Source organism: Anser anser, assembly GCF_964211835.1.
Source record: "Anser anser genome assembly, chromosome: 2".
NCBI lineage: Eukaryota > Metazoa > Chordata > Aves > Anseriformes > Anatidae > Anser > Anser anser.
This window is the reverse complement of record NC_139721.1, coordinates 162,255,346-162,282,888: the sequence shown is the minus strand read 5'-3', so window position 1 is coordinate 162,282,888 and position 27,543 is coordinate 162,255,346. Positions and strand designations below refer to the sequence as shown.

General features: G+C 57.3%; 2 protein-coding genes across 37 annotated transcripts in view; one reads left to right on the top strand and one right to left on the bottom strand.

The window, feature by feature from the left end:
* The window catches only part of MAP4 (microtubule associated protein 4), a 158,078-nt gene extending 146,695 nt beyond the window's left edge, over positions 1–11,383 (top strand). For 19 of the 33 annotated variants that reach the window (XM_083826266.1, XM_083826259.1, XM_083826272.1 and 16 more), the window contains 3 exons: positions 1,073–1,154; positions 3,008–3,120; positions 6,183–11,383. In XM_083826266.1, coding sequence (XP_083682392.1) covers positions 1,073–1,154; positions 3,008–3,120; positions 6,183–6,392 — 405 coding nt within the window. In that variant the 3' untranslated portion in view covers positions 6,393–11,383. Of the gene's footprint in view, positions 1–1,072; positions 1,155–3,007; positions 3,121–5,698; positions 5,877–6,062; positions 6,084–6,182 lie in introns of all 33 variants that reach the window. The other 14 variants (XM_083826279.1, XM_083826270.1, XM_083826277.1 and 11 more) reach the window with 3 other exon arrangements.
* Positions 11,384–12,510: 1,127 nt separating this feature from the next.
* The window catches only part of DHX30 (DExH-box helicase 30), a 34,963-nt gene continuing 19,930 nt past the window's right edge, over positions 12,511–27,543 (bottom strand). For all 4 annotated transcript variants that reach the window (XM_083826300.1, XM_083826301.1, XM_083826298.1 and 1 more), the window contains 13 exons: positions 26,679–26,831; positions 24,352–25,173; positions 21,589–21,667; positions 20,603–20,707; positions 19,418–19,593; positions 18,124–18,330; positions 17,658–17,739; positions 16,927–17,120; positions 16,684–16,843; positions 16,229–16,386; positions 15,667–15,770; positions 15,361–15,500; positions 12,511–14,652 (listed from right to left, as the gene is read on the bottom strand). In XM_083826300.1, the coding sequence (XP_083682426.1) occupies positions 14,417–14,652; positions 15,361–15,500; positions 15,667–15,770; positions 16,229–16,386; positions 16,684–16,843; positions 16,927–17,120; positions 17,658–17,739; positions 18,124–18,330; positions 19,418–19,593; positions 20,603–20,707; positions 21,589–21,667; positions 24,352–25,173; positions 26,679–26,831 (2,616 nt within the window). In that variant the 3' untranslated portion in view covers positions 12,511–14,416. The remainder of the gene's footprint in view (positions 14,653–15,360; positions 15,501–15,666; positions 15,771–16,228; positions 16,387–16,683; positions 16,844–16,926; positions 17,121–17,657; positions 17,740–18,123; positions 18,331–19,417; positions 19,594–20,602; positions 20,708–21,588; positions 21,668–24,351; positions 25,174–26,678; positions 26,832–27,543) is intronic.

Sequence of the window (27,543 nt, the reverse complement as noted above, 5' to 3'; positions counted from 1 at the left end):
TTAGAATTAGTTACGCAGAGGTTAATTCCAGCCTAGAGGAATCTTTCGTCCACCTGGAGCTGCAGGAGAATTTTCAAGATGTCCGAAGTGGGGCTCTGTACAATTCACTTAGTGTCTAGAATATCCAGGTGTCAGAGACGAAATATTTTTAGAGCAAAAAGACATAAAATCTAAGACATTTTGACTTCACCTTTGTCCTACCTCAGAGAAGACACTTCTCCCCAAATTCAAAGCAATGTCCTGACGCACTGTGCTCTGACATTTGGCTCATGGTTGACTTGGAAGAAGATCACTTGCCGAGTCACGAACATGTCGTGGTTTCTGGATTGCATCACCCTGTATGTTTTTTCATGGGTGGTTTTCTACGCTCGTATTGGTCACTGGTAGAATGAGGTTAAAGAAAACTACTAGGAGAGAGCTTCCCTGCTCCCGGTGTTCTGCCTGTGAGAAGGATAGCTTCTTCAAGCCATTTGTTCCTTGTCCGAGCCATTTGTTCCATCAGAGCACAATGATCCTACCTCGTGTCCTGTCCTTGGCAGGGAGGGAGGAGCACAGTGAGGAGGCTGGGAACAGACACGTTGTAAGAGGTAGAGAAAAAAGCTGGAGCTGGTGACACGGTTCTGGCCCTGCAGCAAGGGTGGCCGAGTAGCACCGTGAGAGGATGGACGTCTGTCCTGGCGTCTCTCTGAAGCTGCCCAGGCCATGAGCAGAAAGTCTGAGGAACGTGGCAATGGAACTGGCTTTTGTGGTCCCTCTGCCAGCGCTTTTGTATTCTGTGGACATACCCATGAGCTCAAGAGTTGCTTCTGGTTACTGGTCCTTTGTTAGCTTTTATCTGGTCTCGGTTTCTGTCTGCTCACATTAACCACTTGTGGCTGGTCCAGGCATTTAATAGTGCTAAAGCCTTCTGTAGCGTTGATGTGCACTGGCTGGGAAATGGGTAAGGAAGAACCATCCAGTGGAAAAGGGGTGCAGGTTCGCTAAGCCTGACCTGATGTTTGAGATGGTGCGTTGGCCTCCAGATTCCCAGGAAATGCTTCTTTGTGCTGAGATGTTTCTTTTTGTCTTGTAGGTGCAGATCCAGAACAAGAAAGTTGACCTTTCCAAAGTGTCCTCCAAGTGTGGCTCAAAAGCAAATATCAAGCATAAGCCAGGTAGAAATTTTACCATTTCCTCATGATTTGTCTGCAGAAACTGCAAGTCACTTAAATATTGCCCTGGATTGTGCTGAACTAGTTTAAGGGGTGCGTTGCTTTCGGGGGGTGTTTCTGGAAGTGCTGCCTAGGTCCCTGGTGGCTTCTCGAGCAGAGGAGGGGGTTAGGAGATGAGGGTTTTGTCGTGCCTGTGGAGGTAATTACTGCTTTGACTTCGTTCTCTTTCCACCCCATTTGACAAGGTAGATACTTAGCACGACTGCTTCAGGAGTGAGAGAGCTTTGTTCGTGCTCCCAGAGGGCTTTGGGGGGAAGGTGCCATGGAAGGACGAAGTAACTTCCCTCCAGGTCTTCAGGGCAGATACGAGGGACGTTTAGCCTTTGGTTCCGTAGCAGCTCCTGTCTTACAGACAACACGTTGGGCTCTCTAACGACATATTATGGGATGAGCGTGCAGGAATTGTTTGTTCCCCCCCTGAGCACCCAGCAGTTACTCTGCATGGATTCCTGCGAGTCTCAGGTTTCCTGACCAAGCCACGGCCAGCTTCCCTCTCAGCTGACGTGCAGGCAAGTCTCGAGCTCAGGGTACCGTGGCTGCTAGCAGGTTGTTTGAGCCGTGCCTTTGTGGCATCCCAAAGCATGGCCAGTGTAGTGACTTCTGCGGGTTTGTCCATAGCTGAGGACAGCTATCTGCATGGGAAGACTGGCAACCAAACATTCGTGTGCGAGGGACAAAGTTCACTGACCAAAGCTGAAAACAATTCCTACAGGCCCGTCTTTGTCTGCTCCTGGGAGTTCCCTGCACCCTTTCTGCCAGCCCCTTAGGTTGAAAGCAGTTCAACCTTGTACACAGAGCACCACGGATCAACGCCGCAAAACACGCTCCCCTTTGAGAACGTGGTGCCACGAGCATGACCTCTGTGTGTTCAGCGCGCTGTAATAACAAGCTCCGTGCAACAAAGACCGCTCTTGTCCAGGGCTGATTAAAGCAGAGCAATCCGTCCAGAACTGTCTGTTGTCAAATGTTTTAACTGATCTTGTTGAACCAAATCAGTTGGTTTTCGTAACTGGCCAGGCAAAGCTCCTGGGGTGCTGAGGACTGTGTGTTTAGTGATGTCACCGGGAAGCAAATTGTGCTCAGTAATATTTCAATAGTTTTCTGAGAAACCTACCAGAATATGGACGGCACATACCTTCTTAGTTTATTAACGGGAACTGCAGCACTCTAAATCCAGGGAAATCTTGCTGGTTGTTTTACTGACCTTCAGGTTCTCCTGAACCCGAAGCCTCCCTCCATTTCCCAAGCTTGGCTTCTCCCTGCTGGCCCTGTCACCCCCTGAGTGCAGGCAGGCAGTGGCACGAGGGTCTGTGTGTCGGGGAGGGAGCTGTCGGTCTGGGCAGCCGTGCAGCTGCTGGCGATGGAATAGGAGTGGGGATCATGAGCAAAGGCACACAGTGAAGGAAAAGGGGTAGAACATCTCCCGGCACCAGCAACTTCACAGGTGGGCTGAGCTGATAGCGGCCTTGGCACGGGATGCAGATAGCGGGCGGCTGGTAGGACGTGTGGCTGTCCCCACCTGACGGCACCTCCAGGGCTTTGCCCTGCAGCCCTGTGTGCCTGCGGTGTTCCTTGGCCTGCGCAGGTGGAAATTACCAACTTGGGTCTTGCCAGTTCTTAAACTGAACCCGAACTGGAGGGAGAGCGAGGCATTAAACGCATTATTTGGCTGTGTTCCTCCTCCCGAGCAGATCGGATCCCCAGTGTTCCTCTGTGGGGACTGGGAAGGGGACGGATCTTCAGTGGGACTCTTCTGGAGGCGTTAATAAATTCACCCCTACACGATCTTGTTCTAGGGGGAGGAGATGTCAAAATTGAGAACCAGAAGCTGAACTTCAAGGAGAAGGCCCAGGCCAAAGTGGGTTCTCTGGACAACGTGGGACACTTGCCAGCAGGAGGAACAGTGAAGGTGGGTGCAGCCAGCTCTGGTACCTCAGGGTAGGGTTTAAATTTGGTTCTTCTCCTTGTCCTGCTGTTCATGTAGCCCAGCCTCTCCACCCCCAGCCTTTTGTAGCCATCTATTTATTTCTGTGGCCTCTGTTTTCTGAACCCCAGGAGTAAGTATGAGCTGAAAAGAAGAGAGCTCTGAGCCCGCTCAGCTGCCTGCCTGAATGGGCTTCCTGCTCTGCGTTACTTGCACGGCTTGTACTGCCCCTTTGCATTTGCATCCTTCCTCTAAGAGTCGGTGAGCAGGGATTGCTCTGTAAGCCTGCCGGAGCTGCTGCATGTGGCCTGCTGGGACCTCTTCCCCCCCCTCCCTCTTCCCCCCAGTAAAGCTGATGAGATCGAGGCGCCCTGTGCTGGGAAATGGCACCTGGCAGCTCTCGGGAGCACTTCTCAGCCGCAACCTGCACTGCAGCCCAGCCCAAAGGCCCTTTGTCCGAGGGCAAGGAAGGATTGTGTGTTCTTGTCAGTGTGATTCACTGCCTCTCCCCATGAAAGCGTAACTCCAGCTGCCCCCCGGCCCCAGCTCCGCAGATTGTGGGTCTCGCTGCAGCAAGGAGACATCTGCTCTTCGGGGAGGGAAATTACCCCGCTCGAACGACCGAGTGATGGATGTGTGGGCCTGACCTATCACGCCACGCAACGATTAGAGCAGTGCTGGGGATTATGTTTAGGTACATTCGCTTGTGCTGGGGCTTTCATGTAAAGCACTGCTGCTTCTGAATTGGCTGGTAGCCCTGGAAGCAGCAAAACCAATCCTGTGCTCCAGCGTCACAACTGTGACTTGGTCTCATCCCCCAGCAGGAGCGCCGGGCGGAGGTGCAGAACCTCCCCCTAACCACCCGGCATCACTTTGTTCGAGCACTTTTGTGTCCTGGCAGGGCCTCGGGTTCCGCTGGCTTGAGCCATTGTGTTAAATGCTGTGTGCGCTTGAAAGAAATAATCCCTGGCCTGAAGGGCAGCCCGGGCGGCAGGACTCACAAGTATATTTAGTACGTGCTCAGTCGTCCCCGCCACAGCAAGGCGAGAGGTGGCTGCCGGAGTGTTTGCTGGGGACACTTCGGGACTCTCCAACCCTTTACGTAAAGTTCAGCCTGGGCTCAGTGAAGAGCTGAAAGTAGCTGTAGAGTACCCGGCGTGTTGGTAGGGACGGGGAGCTTTCTGTGAGGAAGCCCGGCTGTTCAGTGTGCTGGGGTCTGCGGGCCACGTGCCGCTGCTCTCTGCCAGTAAGGAGGGTTGGCACAAACCTGCTAAAATCTTTCCTGTTCAGAACCAGACTGATCTTCCGGCTGTCTCCATGGGTGCAGAGTCTGCCCGTGGCACTCTCACCCGTTTCTGTTGGCTCTGGCGCTGAGCCTTGCCGTACGGAGACCAAGTCATTTCCCCGCTGCACCCCGCAGCCCTCAGCCAGCGCTGCCCCTTTGGCGTGCCCCGGGGAGCCACGTGCACAAGGGCCGCCCTCGTGGCGTGCGGATTGTCCAGGCCACGTAGTCCCTGCAGGGGCACCGAGATGTGGCTGTCGGGTAGGGGGGGGAGAGCTCACACCCCGCAGGGGGGCCAGGCGCTCGTGCCATGTAAGTGGGTGCAGGGAGTCCGCTGCATCCTGCAGCGCTTACCGGGCTGCAAGGAGGGGGCCTGGCTTAGCCCGAGGAGGGCGCAGCAGCCCTTATTCCCCGAGGATCAGACACTGCAGGGCACGGGGTAAGAGCAGAGCTGCTTCGGACAGCAGCCCCCTCCCCGTGCTCCTCCCCTGAACGTGGCCACAAGGGCTCAGGGGCACGAGCCCAGAGCAGCCACTGCTGTGCTTGCTGTGCTTGCAGCCCCAGCGGTGCCTGAAGGTCCTTCAGCGAGCCTGCTCCCCTCCTGGCAGGCCCCGCCGGCATCCTGCTCTCCTCTCTAGGGGCTCTCAGTTGGCTCTCTCAGGCTGGCAGGAGCTGGTGGCTCCCTTGGGGACACAGCTGTGGTAGAACAGGCCAGCACGGGGCTTTCTGTAAAGGCTGCGCCCCCAGGCCTGCTGTTGGCGGTCCAGCATCCTCGTACAAACCTGGATTCGGGATCCGCTACGTATCGTTTGGGTCTGCTGCGTAAACGTGTCCACACGAAGGAGTCTGCTTCACTGGGATCTGCTCAAACCGCCTGCTTGCTCTCCACCCCGTAGCTTGCTGCCCCAGCCCTGTTACCCGGCCTGCCTTTGTCTCTCCTCCTCCCTCACCGGAGCGTTACGGGCGCTCGTGGGGACGGGGTGCTGAGCTCCGCACCCCGTGGCCGGGGGCACGGCGCCCGCGCTGGGACGAGCTGGCAGGGGCGGCGTGGTGCCGCTGGGCCACGGGTGCTGGGGCACTGGAAGCCGCTCAGGACGGCGGCTTTCTGGGGGAACCGAGGGGCCGCCGCCTCCCCCGAACGCCCCCGGTCCCTGCGCGCGTCTCGGCAGCTGGGGAGGGCGGAGGGGGCTCGGGGGAGCCGCGTTTCCCCCCCCTGCCGCCACCCCATTTTCGATTGACTCCTCCTGTCGTCCTCCCCACCCCGTTGTTGTCTCCTTGTAGGCTGAGGGGAGCGCGGAGCCAGGGCAGCTCCCGCCAGCCCCTCAGAACGGAGAGGTGCCGGCGGCCCCGGCAGGCACTGAGATGTGGGAGAATGGCGTAGGGCCGGCAGTGCCCACTGCCCTGAGCGGTGGTGACCAAAGGGAAATTCAGAGCTTCGAGACTCAGATACAAGAAACAAGTAAGTGTCTGTGCCTTCTCTCTATGCACTCTGCCGGGTGGGGCGGGGAGAGCACCGCAGCAGGGGCAGAGCAGCCGCCCGTGAGCACTGGTCACACCGCTGTAATCTGAAAGTTGAGCTGTTTGTATCGATGTCTGCAGGGTTTTGCCTTTTTTTTAATTGAGAAAATTGCCTTTTATTTTCCAGGCATCTAATGATGACATTATGGTATCGTCTTCCGTTCCCCTCCTGTCCCCCCCCCCCCGCCTCTCCTCCTCTTTCCTCCTCCTGCCCTTCCCCTTCTCACCTGCCCTTGTGTCGCTGCAGATTGAATCTCACAAGCTGACGTTCCGTGAGAAGGCCAAGGCTCGAACAGACCACGGAGCGGAAATCGTCGTCTCCAAACCCCCCAACCTTTCCAGCAGCACCTCCCCCTGGCGTAGCACATCCGTCAGCGAGAGCCTGGGCTCGGTCGCCTCCTTGTCACCGCTGCAACAGCCAGCTCCCCTTGCAGCGCTTTCTCAGCAAGGCTTGTGACCCCCCTGCCCCCCCCCCAGCCCCGTCTCCCTCGCGCTCCCCCCAGTAACGCAGCTTGGCCCTCTTAACCCGGCGTCTGGCTTTAGGTGGGAAGGGGACAGCGTTTAGCAGGGCTAGCGTCCCTTTCGGCGGCGCCTCCTCTCGGGTCAGCGCCGTCTGGTCGGCCGTAGGCACGGGGGGCGTCCTGGCCGCGCACCCCCTGCCCGAGCGTGTCAGCCTTTGGTCCCTTTTGGGGCTGGGAAGGGCTTCCCTCCCTCTCCTCGCCTCATCCCTTTCGCTGTTTGTTAGGAGGATCCTAGAGGGAGCGGTGGCCGTGTTTCGGGGACGGCACCCAGCGACTTCCAGCCCACGGCCGCTGTCCCGGCGCGCCGGGGCTGGGCGCGGGAGGTTCGGGGAGAAGCGCGCCTACACTGCTGGTGGCTGAAGCCAGGCCAGAGTTAATAGGGATAAGCTGTGATCTCTCTTTCTTTTTAAGAAAAAAAAAAAAACAAAACACTTTTCCTCCTTGCTGCTTCAGTTTCTGCTGATCCTGTTTGATGATGATATATATTATACACACACGTTAGGCTGTTTTAACTGTTGACTTTAGCCTTTTATTCTTTGTGACGAAGTGTTGATGATTTATCGTGCTACAAACCCATGCTAAGTTTCCTTTTCTCTTTCCTTCTTTTCCTAACCGTAGGAGAGTAGAGACATTAACCGCTGCTGCAGTGCTGGCTTCTTATTGACATATCCAGCAATTGTAACTTTTTGTTGTTGTTTTTTAATATTTTAAAACGATGGAGCAAAATTCATGGGATTAAGCCATGTCTGAAATGAAAGGCACAAGAATGTGTTAAAGGAAAACTCCTTGCTGTAACAGATCATATGAAGCCTGTGTTGACTGCAACGAGATGAGTTGAATCGATGCTCGTAAAACCTCCTGTAGGGCCAAACCGCCAGCCCTAGAGGATGCCGTAGCACCTTCTGTGGATTAGCAAGGCAAAGACGGTTTATTTATTAACTCGCGTAGCCAAAGCCCTGGCTTTTTTTCCAGCCGGGGCCCGAGGTCTGGAGGAAGGGCAGGAGGCTGCTTTCGCGGTGGAGTTGCAGGTTAACGCAGGCCGGGAGTTCTGAGGCAAGCAGGTCTGTGGTGCGCGTGTCGTTTTGACCGAGGCTGACGTGTGGGGAACCACGCCGTCAGGCTGAACGGGGCTGCCGGGGGCCGCGGGGAGGAAGGAGCGGCCACCCTGCGCCCAGGGCACGAGGCGGGGATCGCGGGACGTCTGTGGAGGGCTGGAGGGGGGCAGCGCCCCGCTGGGGCCGGCAGGTTTGTAGTGCCAGGGAGCTGCAGCTCTGACTCGGGAGGGGATTGCTACGTACTCTTTGAGGCTCTTGAGCTCCTCGTTTGATGTTGCAAATGACACTAAAAAAAAAAAAAAAAAGAAATGTAAATAAATTTAAAAAAAAAAAGTGTTCTTGGGTCGTCAAACTAATTTAAAGCAAAAAAAAAAAAAAAGGCGGAGTAACAAAACACTGGGATCAAAGTCAACTGAACCAGGCGTGTGCTAAGGGGGAGCTGATCAAAGGAGGGGACAGAGGGAAGCCTGCAGCTTCTCATGCTTGTGGGAATATTTCTTTGGGAAAGCCGACAATGACACGATAACCCGGAATCTGTATTTACACACAAAGATTCTTATTGCACTTGTATTTTTTATATTAAAGTTTGCATGATTTCTAATAAAATGGCATTAAAATGTACTAGTTTGCATCAAAGTCGTCTGCTAGTTTCATAAGTGCTTTTTCCTCTGAATACAAATTTAAATGAGCAATGCAGATTTGCACCTGAAAGGGGCGGTTATATATACCCCAGAAAACTCCCACTGCTTCCCTTCCTCCTCCCCTTCTCCTCATCATCACCACCACCGCCACCTCTCCTCTCCTCTCCCCTCCATGCCACAACCCTCTCATCCCAAGGCCGGGGAAAGCGGCGCTGTGCGGTGCTGTGCGGTGCTGTGCGGCGCTGTGCGATGCTCCGTGTCCACCACCGCTCGCTCCAGGCACCCGTCCTGAGGAGCCGGCACCGATGTCCTCGGGACCCTCCCGCTGCCCTGCCCCGTGGATGGCTCCGCGGAGAGAAAAGCTGGAGGTGCCCGGGGAGCAGCGCAGCCCCCGCCCGTGGGTTAACGCCGCCGGCTGCACGGGTGCTGGCCCCTGTTACGGGGCTGGGGTGGAAACCTCCGGCCTGGCGAGCGTTCCCCGAGCGCGCGGAGCTGTGCGGTGCCGCCTGAAACCCTCCAGCTGGTCCTGTCGCCTCCGACCACCCGGTCACCCGCATGCAGCCCCCGGTATATATCACTGCCCCTTCGCTGATGCTTCCTTCTTTCTCTTATTGCTAAATTCTCAACACCAGCTAGAGCTTTTCAGTCTGTTGACGGTTGGTTGGTTTGTTTGCGTTCCAACACTTGAAAGGAGGGGAGGATTGACGGAGAGGGACTCAGGAGAGCAGGCTCATGCCCTCTGCAGGAAAAGGCTTGGCCTTTTCTTCCTGAAGCAATAACGGGCACAGGCGTGCTCGGGGCTGGTGCAGGCAGGGGCCAGGCAGAGCCACTGCGGCACCGGGCAGCGACCGGGCGCGTGCGCCAGGAGGGGACGCAAAGCGTGGTGGTGGCCTTGGTCAACCAGAGCCGAGGTGGGCACCGAAACGCCGCGTCCCCCCCTTGCCGCGCTGCCCTGGGTGAGCGGGGGTGAAGCCCGGGCGGCTCCCGGCTGCCCGCAGCCCCGTCCTGGTCTTAGTTCAGGTGCGGCGGTAGGCAGGCAAGTGGCAACATTGCACTTTATCTCCTGGGACTGCAAAAAAAAGCAAGCGAAACCCCCACGGCTTGCAAAGGGACAGCGATGGCAGCTTCTCCCCGCTGCATTGCTTTGTGAGGCTGGCTGCTCGGCAGGCTCGGCTCAGGGCCGCGTGTGGGTGCGGCGGCGTTGGGGCCCGGCTGACCCTGCTCAGCTCCCCCAGCACCTCCCATCCAGCTGTGTACCGATGGCCCCGTGCCTCTGTGCCACTTTAACACTTGTTGTGCCTGTGTTTAGCTGACAAACTAAATCCAGATACGTTAGTTTCGTGTGTTGTTCTTTTTTTTTTTCTAAGACAGCTTCGGTTTCAATATGTTTTTGTTTTAAATTTTGTTTTAAGGAAATGGCTGTACATATGGCTAGCCTGGGAAGAGATCGGTGTGTGGTGAAATGACTTTTTAGTTTCCTATCTGGAGAGATGGGAGTGAGCTGGTTATTGCTGAGACCTTAAATGAGGACTGCGGAGAAGCTGCTGGCTGGGCACAGCAGGGGAAGGAGCTGCGTTTGCCACCAGCTTGATCAAGGGCAAGAGGTAGCAAATGCTCTTGGGGAAGAAAAGATAAGTTATGGTCTGAATTTTAGATGCAATTTGACTGTAGATGTCCCTGGCCTGAGAGGCCTCGTGTGGGTCCCGGCTTTCTCTGCAGCTGCGCTTGGTGTGGTTTCTGCTCTTGGGGAAGGCGGGGGGGTGGGGAGGGGCTCGGGGGTGCAGAGCAGCCGCTTGGCTCCGATGAGCCCAGCTGGGAGAAGTCAGGCGCGGTGGGCTCAGGCGCTGCAGGGTGTGCTGGAGCCGGCTCCCGCCTCGGGTTGGGGCAGGGTGCTCAGCAAAGCCTTTTCCCAAGCGCTTGGTCAGGGTGCGAGTTGGCTCGGCGGTGGCTGAGCTGCAGAAGTGAAGCGCAACCAGGCAGGGGCTGCTCGGCTGCTGGCTCCTGGGGTCCCCCTGCATATGCCTATGCAGTTACTCTGGGGCTTTTTATACTGTAAAAATAAAGCACATTCAAGTAACCAAGCGAGCAGGCTTGAGGCCACAGGAGCAGGAGGACGGGAGCCGCAGCCACTTGGCTGCTGCACCCAGCGCGCGCCTCCCCTCGCAGGTCGGCGTCCTGGCCGCAAACTGAATGTAGTTTTTCTATGCTGACCCCGCTGTTGTCCCCGCGTGGGTGTGTGAGTGGGCTCTGGGCCCCTCTTGTGTCCGTAACGTGTAGGCAGAATTTCGCAGCAGCAGCTCAGTGTTAGCACCCTCTGGGCCTGGGCACTGGGGGCTGGGAAGGGCCCCGCAGCAGGAGCAGGAGCTGCTCCGCAGGCAGCAGTGGAAGGCAGGCTCTGTCGCTTCTTCCTCCTCACCACCCGCGTCCTGCTAGAGTCAGCAGTTGCCTTTGAAATCCCGCTCTCGCACGAGTCTCGCTGGCCACCAGCTGGTGTCTCGAGTATGATCAGACACGAGGCTCCCGTCCAGCACCTTTGTGATCTTCCCGCTCCAGCATTCAGCATTGCCTGCAGCTTCAGCTACCCCGTAACATAGGTACAACGCGTACAGACGTAGTGGGGGATAACTACCCGTGGGAGGAGAGCGGGGTGGACCGGGAGGGCAGTGGGGTGGAGAGGAGCTCAGAGCGCAGGACCCGGGAGGCCTGATCCTGGCTCTCGGCTCCTCCGTGGCCTTGGGAAGTCACGGAACCTCTCTGCCTCACTTTCCCCACCCGCAAGGTGGGGACGATAATTACTTACCTCACCGGGCTGTTGTGAGGCGTGAGCAGCGTGCAAAGCGGTCGCTAAATGTGAAGTATTCTCATTATTTTGTGTCATAGGATTATTCAGCAGAGGCACCGTCTCCTCGGTGCTGCCCGGGGAGGGGTGCAGCCGGGCCCGGCTGTGGCGGAGCGCGGCGCCGGCGTTACCTGTACCAAGGGGGGCACTGAGGGAGGGAGGAGCGGGCTGGGGCGGGGGGGGGTCTTGCATGGGGGTGAGGCCTGAGAGAGGGGCCGGGGGGCAGCGCCCCTCCTGCCACGGCCTGAATTCATAGCGGGTTGCTTCTGCCTTGTCTCACCCTCTTCCGAGGGCTGTACGACTGTCTCCTTAGCAACATTTCCTGATTTGATGTTGTGATTATTATTACTATTGTAAAGGGTTGAAATAAAGCTTCTAGATGTTCCTCCTCAGCATGGCGTGCCTTCGTGGGGGCCTGGGGAGCCCAGAGGGGTAAAGAAGGGGTTGGGGTGGGTGTGGGGAGCCCAGAGGAAGAGGTAAAGGGGCTGGGGTGGGTGTGGGGGGAGCCTGGGAGCAGCCTGGCCAGCTACATCGCTGGGAGGTTTGGCTTCTGCCCAGCCCCGGGGGCTTCTGGTGGAGCAATGGCCAAGTCCGGGTCCAGGGCAAATGGGGGGGGGGGGGGGTGAGGCTCCATCCACAGCTGTGAATGGAGAGCCCCGAAGAGCCGCTCTCCCTGACACACACACCAAAGAAAACCAGAACCTTTTTCTACCTTTCCTCACCAGGATGCAGTCAAGCTCAGTGTGCAGGGTCCTGCTGGCTGGGTGCATGGGGGGGGAGAAAAGGCTTTTCCCATGTCCCTTTGTCCCGAAGGCAGCACCCAACCCCTCTTACCCACCACAGCTTTTCAGAAAGTCCCCCCCCAGCCAGCTGCCAAGGCCCCGGCCCTTTCCTCCTGGGTACCTGGCTCCAAGAGCTGCGGGAAGCCGGGCTGGAGCAGGGGGCATGTCCCTGTTTCTGTGACACCTCTCCCCAGTCCCTCCAAAAAACGCTTCAACTCCCAGGCTTTGGTTTTCAAGGCAGGCTTCGGAGTGCTCTTCATAGAACCACAGCGGGGTCTGGGTGGGAAGGGACCCCAAAGCCCCCCATGGCCACCCCCTGCCATGCCCAGGGCCCCCTGCCCCCAGCCCAGGCTGCCCCCAGCCCCATCCAGCCTGGCCTCGGGCACTGCCAGGGATGGGGCACCCACAGCTCCCAGGGGCAGCCTGCGCCAGGCCTCACCGCCCGCAGGGGGAAGGATTTGTGCCTTGGATCTAACCCAAACCCACCCTCCATTAGCTCAAAGCCGTCACCCCGTGTCCTGTCGCAAGCTGAAGCAGCCGTTGCTGCACCCACCCAGGCAGCAGACACCCCAACAGGGCTGGGGCTGCGCCTTCCCCCCCTGCAGGGGGTCCCCGGGTTGGTGCCACGCGAGGCCAAGCAGGTGCAGGGCTGGGGTCTCCCTGCCCCTCTCCCAGCTCCAGCCTTTGGTCAGCCCCCGCAAGTGAATAAATAAAAAGAAGGAAGAGGACAGAGGCAGTTACTACTCTATCCCTTTTTATTGTCTTTAATCTATGTTGTAAAAAGATCCAGTATCACATAACAGCCACTGAAGTATCCCAATATCACACTAGTTCTGAACCATTTAGACAATAGCTTAGTCTTTTTTTTCTTTTTTTTTTTCTTTTTTTTTTAAACCTGCTGGAAGGGAAAAAACCATACTGCCCATTATACAGGCCAAAAGAAACAAACACTGGTCAAATAATAGTGACAACCTCAAGCAAGTGAAATGAAGATGAAAAGTTTCGAGTGAACACAGGCTGCAGGACTCCGACCGCCCGCGGGAGCCCGGCGGCTCCAGGAGGGCAGAGGCGGCCCCGAGCCCCCGCCACCCCCTGCCCTTGTGCTTCTCGCCCACAGCCGCTGGAGCCGCGGGGCTCCTGCACCCCCCCCCGCTCCACTCCCTCAGTTCAGATGGCAGGGGCCACAGCTCCGTTAATTAAAGCCCATGACGAGTAAATTAAATCTTAGTAGAGAACAAGTGGCAGAACCAAAAGGTGGCCCCAGCAGCAGGCAGCCCCGGGCCCCAGCGCGGCCGGGACGCTGCGGGGCAGGGACCCCCTTCGCCATCGTCCACACCTGCAGGAGCTCAGCCCCCTCCTCCCCCAGCGGAGCACAGCAGCATGCCCAGCTGAGGCGCTCACCTCGCCTTGATTTCCAGATACAAAGAGCATAAGAAATGGTGAATAAAAACAAATAATCCCAGGCCCTGTGACTGCCTTTTGCTCAGCTGCTGGGCACAGCAGTAGCAGCACCTCCCTCCAGCACCACGCCGCGCGCCCGCCCCCGTGGGCGCAACCCCTCGGCTCCCCCAGCGCCCGCACAGCGCCCGCGTTACTCGTTCCTCCGTGGCACGGTCCCGCCTGAGGTCTCACATGCGTTACGAACGTTAACGAAGCCTCACAACAGCCCTGTGAGGTAGGTCACTGTCTTCAATTGACAGGGGATCCAAGGCAAAGCTGGGATTAAACTCCAGACCTCCCATTTAATGCTGCGCCTGTCGCAATCCTCCTTCCACAGAAATATGGTCCCTGTTCATAGAAAACAAAGAATTTTGTGCCTATGCTCCTGGCCTCCTGCAGGAGAAAGCGCTCACAGGCAGACTGGCATCTACAATCGCGTCCTGTGTTGCACGAGTTACAGGGATCCGGCCTCCTTGACGTAGGGAGAACAAGAAATAATAATAATAAAAAAAGAAAATAATAACAACGCAAGAAGACAAAGAGTACAGGCAGATTAGGAACAACGAGTCACATCTCACACTCATAACGCCACGACTGCGCTCGCGCCGTGGGGCGGCAGGGCCCCGCTGTGAGGCTCGGGTCCCGCGTGGAGCGTCGCCTCCGGCACCTTCGGGGCTTCCTCCCCTCCGACGTCCTTGGGGCGCGCGGTGCGGGGAGGGGTACGACGACAGAAATCACCACCCTGCGCCAGAGCCGCTGGATCCACGCTGTGCCCGGCCCCGGCCCCCGGAGCAGGCACTGGCGGGCCGAGACATCCGTCCTCCTCTTGAGCCCGGAGTAGCTCTCGAACCAGAGCTGCTCCTGCCCGGCCCTGTGGGGATGGGGCGGAGGACGGCACGCAGCAGCCGTGTCCTTGCTTTCCAGTTCAGGGACTGACGCTGTTGGAGCGGAGGAGGTGGGGGGGGGGTCCACGAAGCTCCCGTCAGGGTCCATCGGCGCTCGCAGTCCGTCCCAGGCGGTACGGCGCTGGTTCTTCCTACACGGTGACCATGCACGGAGCCGACAGCAGGAGATTCAGACAACATTAATCTTCTAGGATGGAGAGAGATGACTTCACAAGGGATAAATAGAACTTTATTTAAATAAACATTTGTGAACATCTTTATACAAATTACAAGTCCCCACACAATCCTCCAGCTCTGCCTAAGCGCCAAAGCTGCCAGGAGGGCCTTTGAGCAGATCCACCAGGATGTCGAGCAGCTGGCTGTGCTGGTGGTGCAGGTCCCCGGGGATGGCTGCCATCTCATAGCACAGGCACGTCTCCACCATCTTGGAGAGCGATACGCGGAAATCACGCAGGAGGCGGATGGTGTAGGAGTCTCCCTCCAGCACCAGGAGGTCGCTGTCTGTCAGGGAGACTGTTGCTCGCCAGCCATCATCTTAGTGGGGAGAAGAGAGCGGGTGAGAAGCAGGAACGGGGACGGGCTGTTCTGGTGCTGTCCGCTCAGCCCACTCCACCAGGGGCGGCGCAGGTCCACCCCGCGCTCATTTTAGCCCCGTCTGGGGGATTTATCTGGCCAAAGCGTTCCCACAAAAGCCTGGCAGTGCTCTGACCCACCGCAGCAGGAACTTTCCCCCGCTTCCCACGGCTGACGGCCGACGGCACAGCGTGTCTGCGCTCTAGGGCTAAGCCCAACTGCAGCAGCACCCAAACCCCAGGGGCTAAAGCAACACATCCACGGGAGGAAGGGCTCGCTCCTCCCCACACGCCAGTCTCCTTCCCAGTCGTGGCTGAAGAGCAGCCCGACGCCTCGCTCCCCCAGGGGTGAGCCTCCAGGCAAAGCTTGCTCAGCCTGCCTTTGGCTCGGGTACCTCGCCACCCCGCAGAGCTACTGCCAAGAGCAGCTCACGAATCACTGCGCTTGTGGCCCCGGGACAGCACCACCCAATTCCAAAGCAAGAGGCTCAAAAAGAAGCAGGGTGAGAGAGCTGGCCAAGAAGGCAGAGCTGCTACAACAGCAGAGACCAGGGGTAGCCAACTCGCAGCCCCTCCAGCTGCGGTCCTCGGGGAGGAAGAGGGCGCCTGGGGCGGCAGCAGCAGCGCGAGGAGGTGCGGGCGTTAGCCCCGCAGCTGCCGCAGCACTCACCTCGGACGTGGATGTCTGTGTCAGTCATGAGCAGCACGGCCAGCGGGTGGACCTGCGAGGAGTCCCGCACAAACACGCCGCCGTTGGACTTCACCGCCATGAAGTACGTGAGCCAGCGGCTGTACAGCTTGGATGCCTCCCTGCAGGGGGGGAACAGCTGCGTCAGGCGCGGACCGAGACGTGTCGCGCTCTGGTGCCGGCACACGAGCCTGAGGCGCTGCCGGGGTCCTCGGCGCAGCCCGCCGGTGCTGGGGAGCCAAGCGCATGGTGTCACCGCCCCCCTGTTCGCACACGGGGACCCCTCACCTGTTGATCGTTGACTTGTGGAGCAGAACGGTGCCAGCCTTTGTCCGGTAGGCGTAGCTGTTGGGTTTGAACTTCCCTTGGCGGGTCACTTTGCCTTGTCTCACCTGAAATGAGAGCATCTCAGACAGCCGCACGGTGGGCAGGCACTGCCCACAAGCAGCCAGCCCGAGTTTCCCCACAACTGCCTCTGTGTGCGTAGGGCAAGCAGGATCCCCACTTCCAGCAGCGCCACGTAGCAGAGCACACGTATGGGGCTGGGTAAGCAGACCCACAAGTCACCAAGCACCGTGCGAGGGGCAGCAAACAGGAAGAGAAGGATACGACCCGGGTGGTTCCCAAGAACCACAGCACGGAGCCGTGCAGGCTGTGCTGGCCGCTCCTCACAAGGAGGGATCCAGGGACTGCGCTGGGCCAGCAGGCAGCAGCACAAGCAGGCAGCCTGCCCAGGGGACACGCTCCCAGGAGCACGAGACTCTTGTCACTTGGCACCTCCACGCTTCCCTGCGCTACCCACAGCGACCAGCAAGCCCAGGAGAGCGACTGCAGAGCGGGGAGCCGGTACCTGGATGAGGTTGGGGTAGAGCCCAGCCATGAGCACTCCCTTGACCAGTTCCTCCTCTTCGCTGTACTGGTTACATACGGACGAGGGCATGGTGCAGTCCGACGGGGACGACACCAGGAAGGCTTCGTAGAGGTTCTCGGAGAACTGCTTGACAAGGCCTGTGGGGAGGAGGTGGCACCGGCGAATCACCCCCTCCGTCACCCCACCGTGAAGCGACCTCGGCAGGGCAGCACCGGCTCCAGCCCCGGGGGCTCAGCCTCAGCACCAGGACAGGAGGAGACCTTCCCTGCCTGGGGCCTCCCCAGGGCTGTATCTGCGCTCCCGAGAGCCAGCAGCAGAACTCGCACCCGCCCCAGGATTCGTCTGCCCGGCCTCCCCACTCCTGCACCGGGCCCTTCCCCAGCGCTCCAGCCTCTTCAGGGGAGGGAAGGGAGAAGCAGGCCTCAGAGACTCACCGTTGATGAAGCGAAGGCTGGGGCCATACAGGTAGTAGTCCTGCAGGTAGTTATCCCTGGCGCGGCTGTCTCTACGCCTCAGCACCTCCTCCCAGCCCGCCACAGCTCTGACAAAGGCGAGGTGATCGCTCCCGCTCTCCCGGCTCAGAACAGCCTTGGCCTGGGAGACAGACGCGCGGGTGAGGCGAGCAGCAGCCCCCCTTCTTTACCTGATTTCTGCCTTCCTCCAGGAGGGCTCCTCACCTTGTCCACCTCCGCACGGTTCTGCAGGCTGCTGCTGAAGGGGTCCCGGGTGAGGCAGGAAACGATGACGAGCAGGGGGTGGAGGCAGCGGTAGATGGAGGCCAGGACGATAGCCTTTGCCAGCCGGGGATCCGTGGAGATCTGGGCGAGGCGTTTGCCCAGCGTGGTGAGGGCTTCTCGCTGGTCCAGCACTCCTGCAACAGAGCCGCCCACCAGGGCGTATCCCTCAGCTCCGAGGGGGGCCAAAGGGGCAGCCAGTCGCTTTTGGGAGCTGCCAGGAGAACCTTCCTACCGGGCTGGGAAGATTTGCTGTGACCTGCCGAAGAGGCACACAGCACAGGGGCCTTCCACAAGCACCCAGAACCTCCCACCCCCGGGGGGAAGGACCTGAGACCAAAGAAGAGGCTGGAACAGCCAAACGATGACCAACACGACCCCAGATGCGGACCCCAGGTCACAGTTTTCCTTCTTTCTCTGTGCCCAACTTTTTTTTTCTTTTTTTTTTTTTTTTAAATTTGGAAAGTTCTCTCCACTCTTTGAGCAAAGCAGTGTGGAAAATACAACAGCACCACAACGTGTGCAGTTGGAGAAGTCCCTACCAGCTGCCATCCCTATCAAGGGACAATCCTGCCCACTCCGTCCCGCGGGATCCTGTGCCAACTCTCACTTCCCACGTTCAGACAGCAAACGCGTTTCCATCACGCCCACACCAGGACGCAGCCTTAGCTCACCGATCTCCTGCAGCAAGATCACTGCTTCATCCACAGCTTTGATGTCAGGGCTGTCCAGAGCCTTGGACAGAAATTCAACCGCCTGCAACACACAATGGAGAATGGGGAGTGGGGGGAAGGCACGTTTCCCAGACCAGAGAGCGGGAGAGCCTCCAGGAGCCCACTGCTCTGCCCCACGGCCACAAGTTCCCCTCCTGGTTTGCCTACAGGAAATATGAGCTCAGTCCTCTCCATTTCTGCACAGTGCCTTTTAGACACACTCTGTGATCTAGATAATCTACGTATGTCCTGGTCTTAACTTCACTAGAAAGCAGCGCGTTTAGGAAAGCAAGAACTAGAGTCGGCAGCGTCTTGGATTTTTCCTACTCGTGTTTGTGGTCAAATCTCATCTCTAGAACTGGCACCAGGCAGATCGCATTCTGCTGGCTCAGTCAGATGCAGTCTTGCAGGCGTGTATTGTGCTTACTGTTTTTTCTGGCATGTGGATCTTGGCCTGAACCACCAGGTTCTCCAGTGGGGTGCGTAGGATCTCTGGAACCTGGTAAGTTGGCATCTTGTCCAGGCGGCTGCGAGGGAAGAGGTGATAGGCAAATCCTGACTGGCAGCGGCCAGCACGCCCTCGCCTCTGCACGACGTTCGACTTGGACACCCACACCGTCTCCAGGCAAGACACCTGGAGGAGAAGAATTAGGGGTGAATACTCTCACGGCTATCTGCCCGCTTTAAACGGAGCCTTCCGTCTGGCCCACGGACCTTGGGAACTCCTCAGGACCCATCAGCCACCCTGCTAAAGGGGAAGAGAAACCCTTGCTATTATCCTGCACCCTGCGGTGCCCTTCTCCAGCGAGCAGCAGTGCGGAGGCCTGAGCCGCTCAGCACACGGGTGAGACCTGGATGCCACCTGCTGGACACGGCGCTCGCCAGGAGCTCACAGAAGTGCCCTGCTGGGAGCTGCCCGCAGGGCCCGGTCCCAGCCTCCCCGCACCAATCCTGCCGCACGCCAGCACAGACGCTGCAGGGCCTGCTGGGAACCGCCCTGTGAGATGAACTGGGCTAAAAGTGGGCAAATATAAAACGCCTGTTTTAAAACTAGACCTGTTCCAAGGCACGAGTCACCACCTGGCCCTGCGAGATGTTCTAGCGCAGGGAAGGGAAGGGAAGGGGCAGCAGCACACAGCTGGGATCCCTCCCGCCAGGAGCAGCGGTGGCACAGCTGCCTTCAGGCTGTTACGAAAACGTGCTCCCAAGGAGCTTTGTAAGGCCCGATACTGCCAGAAACAGCCTGAGCACTGCACCACCCCCCCTTACGGCTGACTGAAAAGCGCCTAGACAGTGGGGTCAAGATGGCTTCAAAGGAGCAGCACCCAGTAGGTCCGAGCTGCCTTGGTCGGGCAGAAAGAGGCTTACGATGAAACCACAGGAAAAGGCAGAGAGCAAATGGAAAAGCTACAAACGTTAACGGCGTTAAAGAGAGCTGGGGAGTGAGTGGGGTTTGCCTTCAATTTCTTTGAAGGTACCAGGCTCCTGCCTGTTCAGCAGAAGCTGCTGAGAAGCCTGGCAGGGAACGTGCCGGAGGCAAACACTCTGAGCGATGAGTCACAAACCAGTCCCCAAACAGGGACACAGGGCCAGCGTCCCCGGGGCCGAAAGGGAAGCGACTACCATCCCCTTCAGTGGTTTCCTCAAACGCTGCTCTGAAAACATCCATGAGGTCTACCACAACCCAAAGGCACTCAGCAGAGGCGAGAAGGCAGCGGTACCTTGGTCTTTAGGTCGTAGCGCTCCTCCTTGTGCGTGCCGCTGTCCACCACGTGGACAATGTCGTTGATGGTGATGGAGGTCTCAGCGATGTTGGTGGCCAGGACGATCTTCCTGACGCCGGGCGGAGGCCGCTGGAAGATGTTTTGCTGGTCCATCATGGGGATGTTAGAGTGCACTAGCAGATAAAAACAGAGTCAGTCCTGCCCTGCTTTGCTGTAAAGGCCGAGGTGAGCAAAGATTTGCAGCCCTCCCGTGCCACCATCATCTCCCACTTTCAGTAATGCCGACAGTCACTGTCAGCACTTTCCTGCCAGACAGACCTCAGGGAAAAAAGAAGCAAGTGAAATAAAACTTCCACACCACCTCTGAACCCCTCCTACCCCACGGAGGAGAACGGCACCACCAGAATATCTGTGTCCCACTCCCTTCCAGAGTCCAGTTCTGCAGCTTCCCCTGTTTAAAAGGCCTCTGGGGCAGGGGAACGGGGTATTCTCAACGCTGTCTGCTCTGACTTTCCAAAAATGATTACTGACAAGAGCCTATAGCTCTTTGATATCATATTTTCCACACTACAGACCAGTGATGCAGAGAAATTCCCAACAACTGCACAGAACAGCAGGGGAGCACAAGAATGTGCAGTTTTCACCAAAAAAACACCTGCGTTTTTTAGCAGCTGAGCTGTTCAAAGTCGCACCCCTTCTGACCTTGTTTGACGCTGAATAGGGAGGACTGTTAAAAAACACACAAAGAACCAAACCAACCAACCAACAATCTTTGAAGCCTTGCAGGGTAATGCTGGCTCTGGTTTTACGTTTCCCTCCTGGGATGCAGAACATTAAATTCACTAACAGAAGACGAACTATGGAGCGCACCTCCATCGCCCAAAACAAGTCTCACAGAGCTTTTCTGTTTAGGCCCAGCACGCAGCTACAGCAAGGCAGAACTCGGCAGTTTCCTCTCGCCTACATCTGCATTGCTGGAGGCAGCCAGGAAGCCAGTTTCTTTAATCACACGCTGGCTTGGATAGCCTCTGCTAGGAGTTCTTTGTGCTTCACATACGCATTTGCATATATCAGAGCACACAAACTTGCTCTGTTATCTGTGTGCAACAGCTGAAGGGGTTCATCAAGTCAATTGGCCTCTGCTCCTGAATCCTGGGGAGAAATCCGGCCCTGCCCCCTCACCTGGTAAGACGAGGTACCGGCTGTTCTGAGACCCGAGCATCTCCAGCAGGCGCTGCTGCACTCCTTTGATTTCCTGCCAGCCAGGGAGGAAGCAGAGGATCCCGCCTGTAACAGAGCAAGAACGCGTAACCTAGCAATCCAAGAGCTCTTTCCCCGCCGGAGACTCATGAACCGCAGACAGGACCCCTATTATTTCCAAGCCCACAGCAACCCTTAGCCCGAGAAACCCAAAGGAAAGCAGGGCCAGGGCTGGGATGCCCCCTGCCAGCTGGTCGCTGAGGAAACCTGCGCCCTGCTCATCACGAACCGATGCCAGATGCAGCCGCTGGGGAAGTCAGGCCCAGGGAAACGTGCCCTGCCCGCCTGCTCTGCTGTACCTGCCCCTGTCAGCTCGTCAGGGCAGAAGTTTGAAGTCAAAAGGAAACAAGGCTGGCTGCGTTCTGGGAGCGAATACCTTCGAAAAGCTTTAAAGCGTTTCAAAGCTAGCAGAAGCCATCTGAAAAATCCTGCCTTCACAAAAACATCACCTCCCAGGGACGGATACTTAGTGGGGACCGGTCTCCAGTACAGGAAAGGAACCGGACTGTGCCGCACAAGGCTGCAGACGCTGGTGCACAGACACAGTTTCAGCCCAGGAACGGGGTCTCTCAGGACACCGGGACCTTGGGACACACCGACACGGGAATGAGCAACCAACCCGGCCTCCAGACAGCTTCCCGAACTCCAGGAAAGAGGGGTTTGCGTAACTGCCTGGAGCACTGTTCGCCTTAGCCTCTGCCTAAGGCACGAGGACTCATACGTCGCCTTAGCCGAAGACTCAGAAACAGGTCGCGGCAGGCTGAGGCCACTCAGCTCACCGGGAGTTCCAGGCGGCCTTGCAGAACTCAGCACAACGTTTTCTCCGCGCAGGGTTTGGGCTCTGCAGGTACCATTTTTTTCACCCCCCAAGAAAAAAGGAAAGGGGAAGGGGGAAAAGCAGAACCTACCCGGTTCTCCGTGGGCGTCAATCTGGAGTACGAGGTCGGTGATCAGATCGAGGTCAAGGACGCATTCATCATCTGATTGCTGGATAAAACAGGAAGCACAGTGAGGACAGACAGCTCTGAGACAGGCACTAAGGGGGCTGACTGGGAAAGGTGCCCTCCGAGCTCTGCTGTTTGGAAACAGAGGTGGTCTCACGGGCGTAGTGGCGTGCCTGTCTCAGCCACAGCGATCACTCAGTGGTGGAGTATAAAATTTTTGGTGTTGGGAGAAAAACGGGCAGCGGAGCCACTGCCCTGGCTGCCGGGAGGGCAGAGCTCGGGCTGCCTGAGGAAATCGTCAGAAAGGTCCCTGGGAAACGGCTTTCAAGTGTGCTGGGCCCATTGGGGCTGGTCACTCTTTGAGCCACCTCTTCAGACGCCTTTAACGCCGCCTTGGCCTCTGTCTTTTACGTGTGCTGGGCTGCAGGACCATGACCTGGGGAGCGGTGAGCTCCCAGCTGACTTTGAACTCACGCGGGATCTGCTGCTGCAACCGGACGTACGCAGATCTCCGGGGCCCCACAGGACTCGTCCCCGGGTACTGAAAGAGCTGGCCGATGTTACTGCAAGACCCTCTGCTATTTCTCAGTGGGAATTTCTTGGGAATCTGGAGAGGTCCCAGCTGACTGGGAGCGTGCCCACGTTGTTCTCATTTTCAGCAAGGGTAAGAAAGACGACCCTGGCTATTACAGGCAGCAAGACCAACACGGGCTCATGAGGACAAGCCGTGCCCTACTAGCCTGATACCCCTTTATGACGAGGTCACCTGCCCAGGGGGTGAAGGGAAGGTGGTGCCTGTGGGGTTTGGGGATTTTGGCAGACTTTGAGACTGTCTTTCACAGCGTCCTCCTGGACAAAGCGCCCAGCACTGCTGCGGCCACGCCTCAGGTACCGAGCACAGTTTTTTATCTGTTATATTCTGGAGCCCAAAGATACTAGGATGGGTCCAGAGAAGGACAAGAAAGAAGTGAAAGGGCTAGAGGGCATGGCTTACGGGGAGCAGCTGAAGATATTTGGTTTGCTCAGCTTCGAGAGGAGGAGAGCAAGGGGCGACCTCGTGTCCTGCTTTTGGCTGCCGGCGGGGTTCAGCCACGACGCCTCGCTGCTGCCTGCAGCTTCCTCGAGAGGGGGAGCGGAGGAGGAGCTGCTCTCTCCTCGCTGGTGGCAGGATGCAAGGGGATGGCTTAGAGCTGTGTCAGGGGAAGTTCAGACTGGATATGAACAAGGGTGGGTGGGCAGGCACTGGAGCAGTCTCCCGGGGGAAGCAGTCACAGCCCCAAGCCGTTGGGTGTTCCAGCAGCTCGCGGACGATGCTCTCAGACACGTTTAACTCTCAGGGTGCCCTGCGCGCAGGCAGGAGTAGGACTGACAACCACCACGGGATCTCTCTCCCAGCTCAGGATATCCTGTGATTGCAGGAGGACACACGCAGATAAATAAGCAGCGACGCAGCAGACAGCAGAAAGGTGCACGGACTTCCAAAGCGTCTTCTGGAGCGAGCAGATGCCTGTTCTTGGATGGCCTCCCCAGGACGAGGAGCCAGGAACCTCAGGAGCCTGGGTTTGGCTCCATCTGGCACCTGCCCTGGTCCCCACTGCTGCCAGTTTCCTCGGCCGAGGAGTGAGAATGCGCGGTCCCTTTCCTGCTCTCCAGACTGGGAAGCTAGCTGACGTTTCTGTACCTCTACTCAACAGCACCTGAGTAGCAAGAGTTAAAGTGAAATTCTGGGGGGCAGAACCAGGCCTTCAAATCCACCAGGCACGGAGCAGCAGCCGTCTGTCTCAGCGATTTGGAACGTAAGGCAGGTCAGCTTAAGAAGAGCAGGGGCAAAAAAAAAAACAGCCAGCCACGAGAGGAACAGGAAGATGGCCCTGAATGCAAGGGGCCTCCCTCAGCAAGTTTGCTGATGATACAAAGCTGGGGGAAGTCCTTGATACAACCAGGTGGTGGCTCAGCCACCAGGAGGAACTTCCACAGGCTGACGGAAACCTCGTGTGAGGTTGAACAAGGAAAGGTCAACGGGCACAAATAAGATGCAGAAAATTCTGTTTAAGCATAGGAAAAACCTTCGCTGCGAGGGCGCTCAGACACTGAAGAGGCTGCCCGGAGAGGCTGCAAAGTCTCTGTCGTGGAAGATACCCAAAACTTCCTCGTAAGCCTGCTCTGGCTGACCCTGCTCTGAGCTGGGAGGCTGGATCAGAGGAACTGTGGGGGTCCCTGCCAACCCCAACGGTTCTGTGACTCTGTGACCCACTCTGTGACGGTTACCCCCAGCGAACAGCACGCATCTGGAGGGCACTTACCAGAACAGTTTGGAGCAGTAAGGCTAATTGTAAAAAGAGGACAGCAAGGAATTCAGTCGTGCGAGATAACGAGCACTCGGGGAACACTGCTCCACGTCACCGCCACCCTAACCTCGGACTAGACTTGCACGTTTGTGTACGCACAGGTACGCCGAGCTGTTGGCTTACTCAGGCATAAACAAACTTCCCATTACAGAGGGACAAAAGTAACTTAAATCTGAAGTCCTCTTCATCCATAAATTAATTTAAATACAAGGGATTCTGCTAAGCTGATCTTAGCTCAGGAGGATTGACCTGGCATTAAAGCTGAGCCAACAATGCCCAAGAGCCACAGGAAGAGGGAGCGGTTCCAGGCCCTGCAGATACGCCAGAAGCCAGTCCCTGACCCAAGGGGAACAGCTTCAGCGCCGTGCCGCACACCCACCTTTATCTCATAGTGCCGGTGTCGGTGCCTACCGAGCTTGGCCAGGATCTCTTCGAGATAGTACTCCTTCACCGGGTACATGAAGCCCGGCACCTTGACCACGGGGCAGTCCCCAAAGTAATGCGAGAAACGCTGATTGTCTCCCGTGGCGCTCATCAAGACCAGGCGCAGGTCGGGGTTGAGCTTCTGGATGCCCTTGAGCAGGATGAGCAGGAAATCCGTGTTGACGTCTCGCTCGTGGACCTCATCGACCACGACGTGGCTGACGCCCTCCAGGCTGGGGTTGCCCTGCAGCTTGCGCAGCAGGATGCCCACGGTGCAGAAGAGCAAGGCTCCTCCCCGGGCGGGGGGCTTGCTCTCCAGCCGCACCTGGTAGCCCACGTTCTTCCTCATGTTGGGCCCCAGCTCCTGCGCCACGCGCTGGGCGACCGAGATGGCGCTGATCCTCCTGGGCTGGGTGATGACGACGTTGCAGCGGGCGCCGCGTCCCTCCAGGATGTAGTGTTCCAGCAGGAGCTGAGGGATCCGCGTGGTCTTCCCGCAGCCCGTGTCTCCTGCTATTACAACCACGGGGTTCTGCTCGATGGCCGAGAGGATGGTGTCCTTGTGAGGATCCACCGGCAGCGGGTGGCTCTCCTGCCACGAGGATCCTCTCCTTTTCCAGAGGGCCAGGAGGTTCTGGCTAAGGCGCACTTCCTCTGCTTCCAGCATAGGGATGTACGTCTTCCCCGTGATCGCGTCGCTTATCGCGCCCGATTCCTTGCTCAGGTTCATCATGTCATCAGCAATCCGGGGCCTGGATTCCCTGATGTCCACTGGGTACTGGGGGAGACGGAGAAAGGTGTGAGGGACAAGTTCAGCACCAGTCCTCAGAAACGCAAAGAGAAACAAGTGCCTGGAACGGACTCAGCCAGACTGGCTTTGCAGTGGCCACAAAGCTTTATCAAACTCTCCCCAGATTTTAGGTAGCCCACCTCCTTTTTTCAGGTACCCTTCAGACTTTAGGTGGAAGTAATTCTCACTTGAAATAACCTCAACTCAGGAAGCAACTTAGAGCAGCTCCCTGCATGTTCCTCCCTGCGTCCCCTGAAGTGTGCAGCCTGGTCTAACAGACACAGCAGCGCCAAGGCCTGAGCTGACAGGCCCAGAACAGCACCTTACGCTCCCCGAGTCAGTGGCTGCACTGCCTGCAAGCGCTGCAACAGCCCCTGAAGTCAGCTTTTTGAAACGCTCAAGTTGCACCACCACCCTCCTTTCCCTCGGGAAGCCCGGACGTGTAACCTGCCCAAAACATGAGCGATCAGCTAAGCCAGAAATACCCAATCCTCATGATCCGATGGGAATAACCAAAAGGAGCAACAGCAGGTCGGGAACTGGCTAGAACAAAAATCGAAGCGCTGGCCTGGCTGTTCACAGGATTAGAAGTTCAGTGACAGATCAGTAGCTTCGGGTTCAGCCTCGCTCAGGGCCGCAAAGGCAAGCCTTCCGCACGCGGTGCGACACGCACGTGGGAGGCAGACCAAGCTAGCCCTTAATTTGGCCACTCTAACAGGTCATCCAGAAACGTCTGCTGCCTTAGGCCTGGTTTTGGCTTCCTAGGATACTCCCTACCACTTGGTTGACTTTACAGCATCTGTAAGATATTATAAACACCCCCGAGATCTGCAGCGTTCACCAAGGGTGCTGCAACAGTGCTGTGCAGCGACTTGCCGGCTTCCGAACACAGGCATCATTTTTAATTGCTTCAATGAGCTACAGACATTTATACCTGCACCGTGCCCGTCCTCACCTTATGCTGGCACTGAACGCTCCCAAGGAAACCTGTCTTGGCACCGCTTCGGCTCCCGTGGGTGTGCACCCCACAGCAGGAAGGGAGATCTCCTGGGACCTCACTGCCAGGTGCCGGGGATCTGCTCCCACCGCTAACTTAGAAGTGCTCTAAGAGACACTCCCCCAAGGGAAACCTGAAAACTTACCAGCACCCGGTCCTTGTAAAGCAACAAGGTATAACCAGGGTTTTATGTTAGCAAGAGCTGCATAAGGCAGAGGTCGTAAGCCTACAAAAGGAGGCTATAAGCAAAAACTGCACTCCCCAACACCCCCAAAGGCCAAATAACACAGAGAAACATCACAAATACATCCAGAGAAGGCCCACTGCCCAGAAAGGGTCTCCTTCCCCTCGGGTCAAAGTTTTGTGGCAAAACATCAAGTCATAAATTCCCCCGACATTGTGGCATGAAGCTCTCAACCCACGTGCACGCAGTCCGAGTTCTGACATTACATGTGATCAGCCAAAGGCGGTTCTGAGGCGCCTAAGGAAGCCTTACATGATTCAGGTAGTTCTCAATCTTGCGCAGGGTGGCTTCGGGAACTTTGATGTGGCAGGGTTTCCTCTGGTTCTCACCAAGTTCCCGGAGCGAGGTCATGTTGTACATGGCGTGGCTGAGAGGGTTGTTGTTCTTGTCCACTAAGCCCAGGCTCTGCAGAGAGGAGAGGCAAACCAGGCCATCAGACACAAGACTTGCATGCAACCTGCCGGCACGTGTAGGTCCTCCAAGTTCTGACGGGTGAACTCCCTGCCTCGTAGCTCAAACCTATCACTGCTTGCTTTTGGCATGGCAAAAACACGCCCCTGTCGCAGCTCTGGTGAAACTGCTACCTGTCCCCAACGCAGTGCTCACAAAAAGATTTCAAACAGATCCACCAAAAAAACAGCAGCTGCAAGTGTAGGTGACAAAACCCTCTCGCCATGGGGCTGTTAACTCTCTTGCTGTGGTTCTGGTTTGTTGTGCCAACTCAGTACTAAGCCCTACACGATCTTCTTGGACTTCTTCTCTGCTAATTCCAGCCTCTGCAGCAAAACCTAACACAGCAATGTGGCTGCACTCGCTCGCCTACAAGAACAGGAAGATAGCCTGTCTTAGTAGGCAGCGCTGAGGGGTCCAAGCGAAAAAGCCAACGCTTCAGGAGTAATCCCCACACATCGCTCTGCTGAGGGATCAAAACAAGCCCAACAGCCTTCAAGGGGTCATCACAGGGGGATACCTGCGGGGTACAACAGCAATTTGGACTGAATCCTAAGGTTTGAAAACGTGTTTATTGAGCATGAAGTCAGAGATCAGAACGTTTTAGGTGTCACCACATCAGTTTCAAATATGGTGAGCGAGGGGCAAGGATCACCTATGTATGACG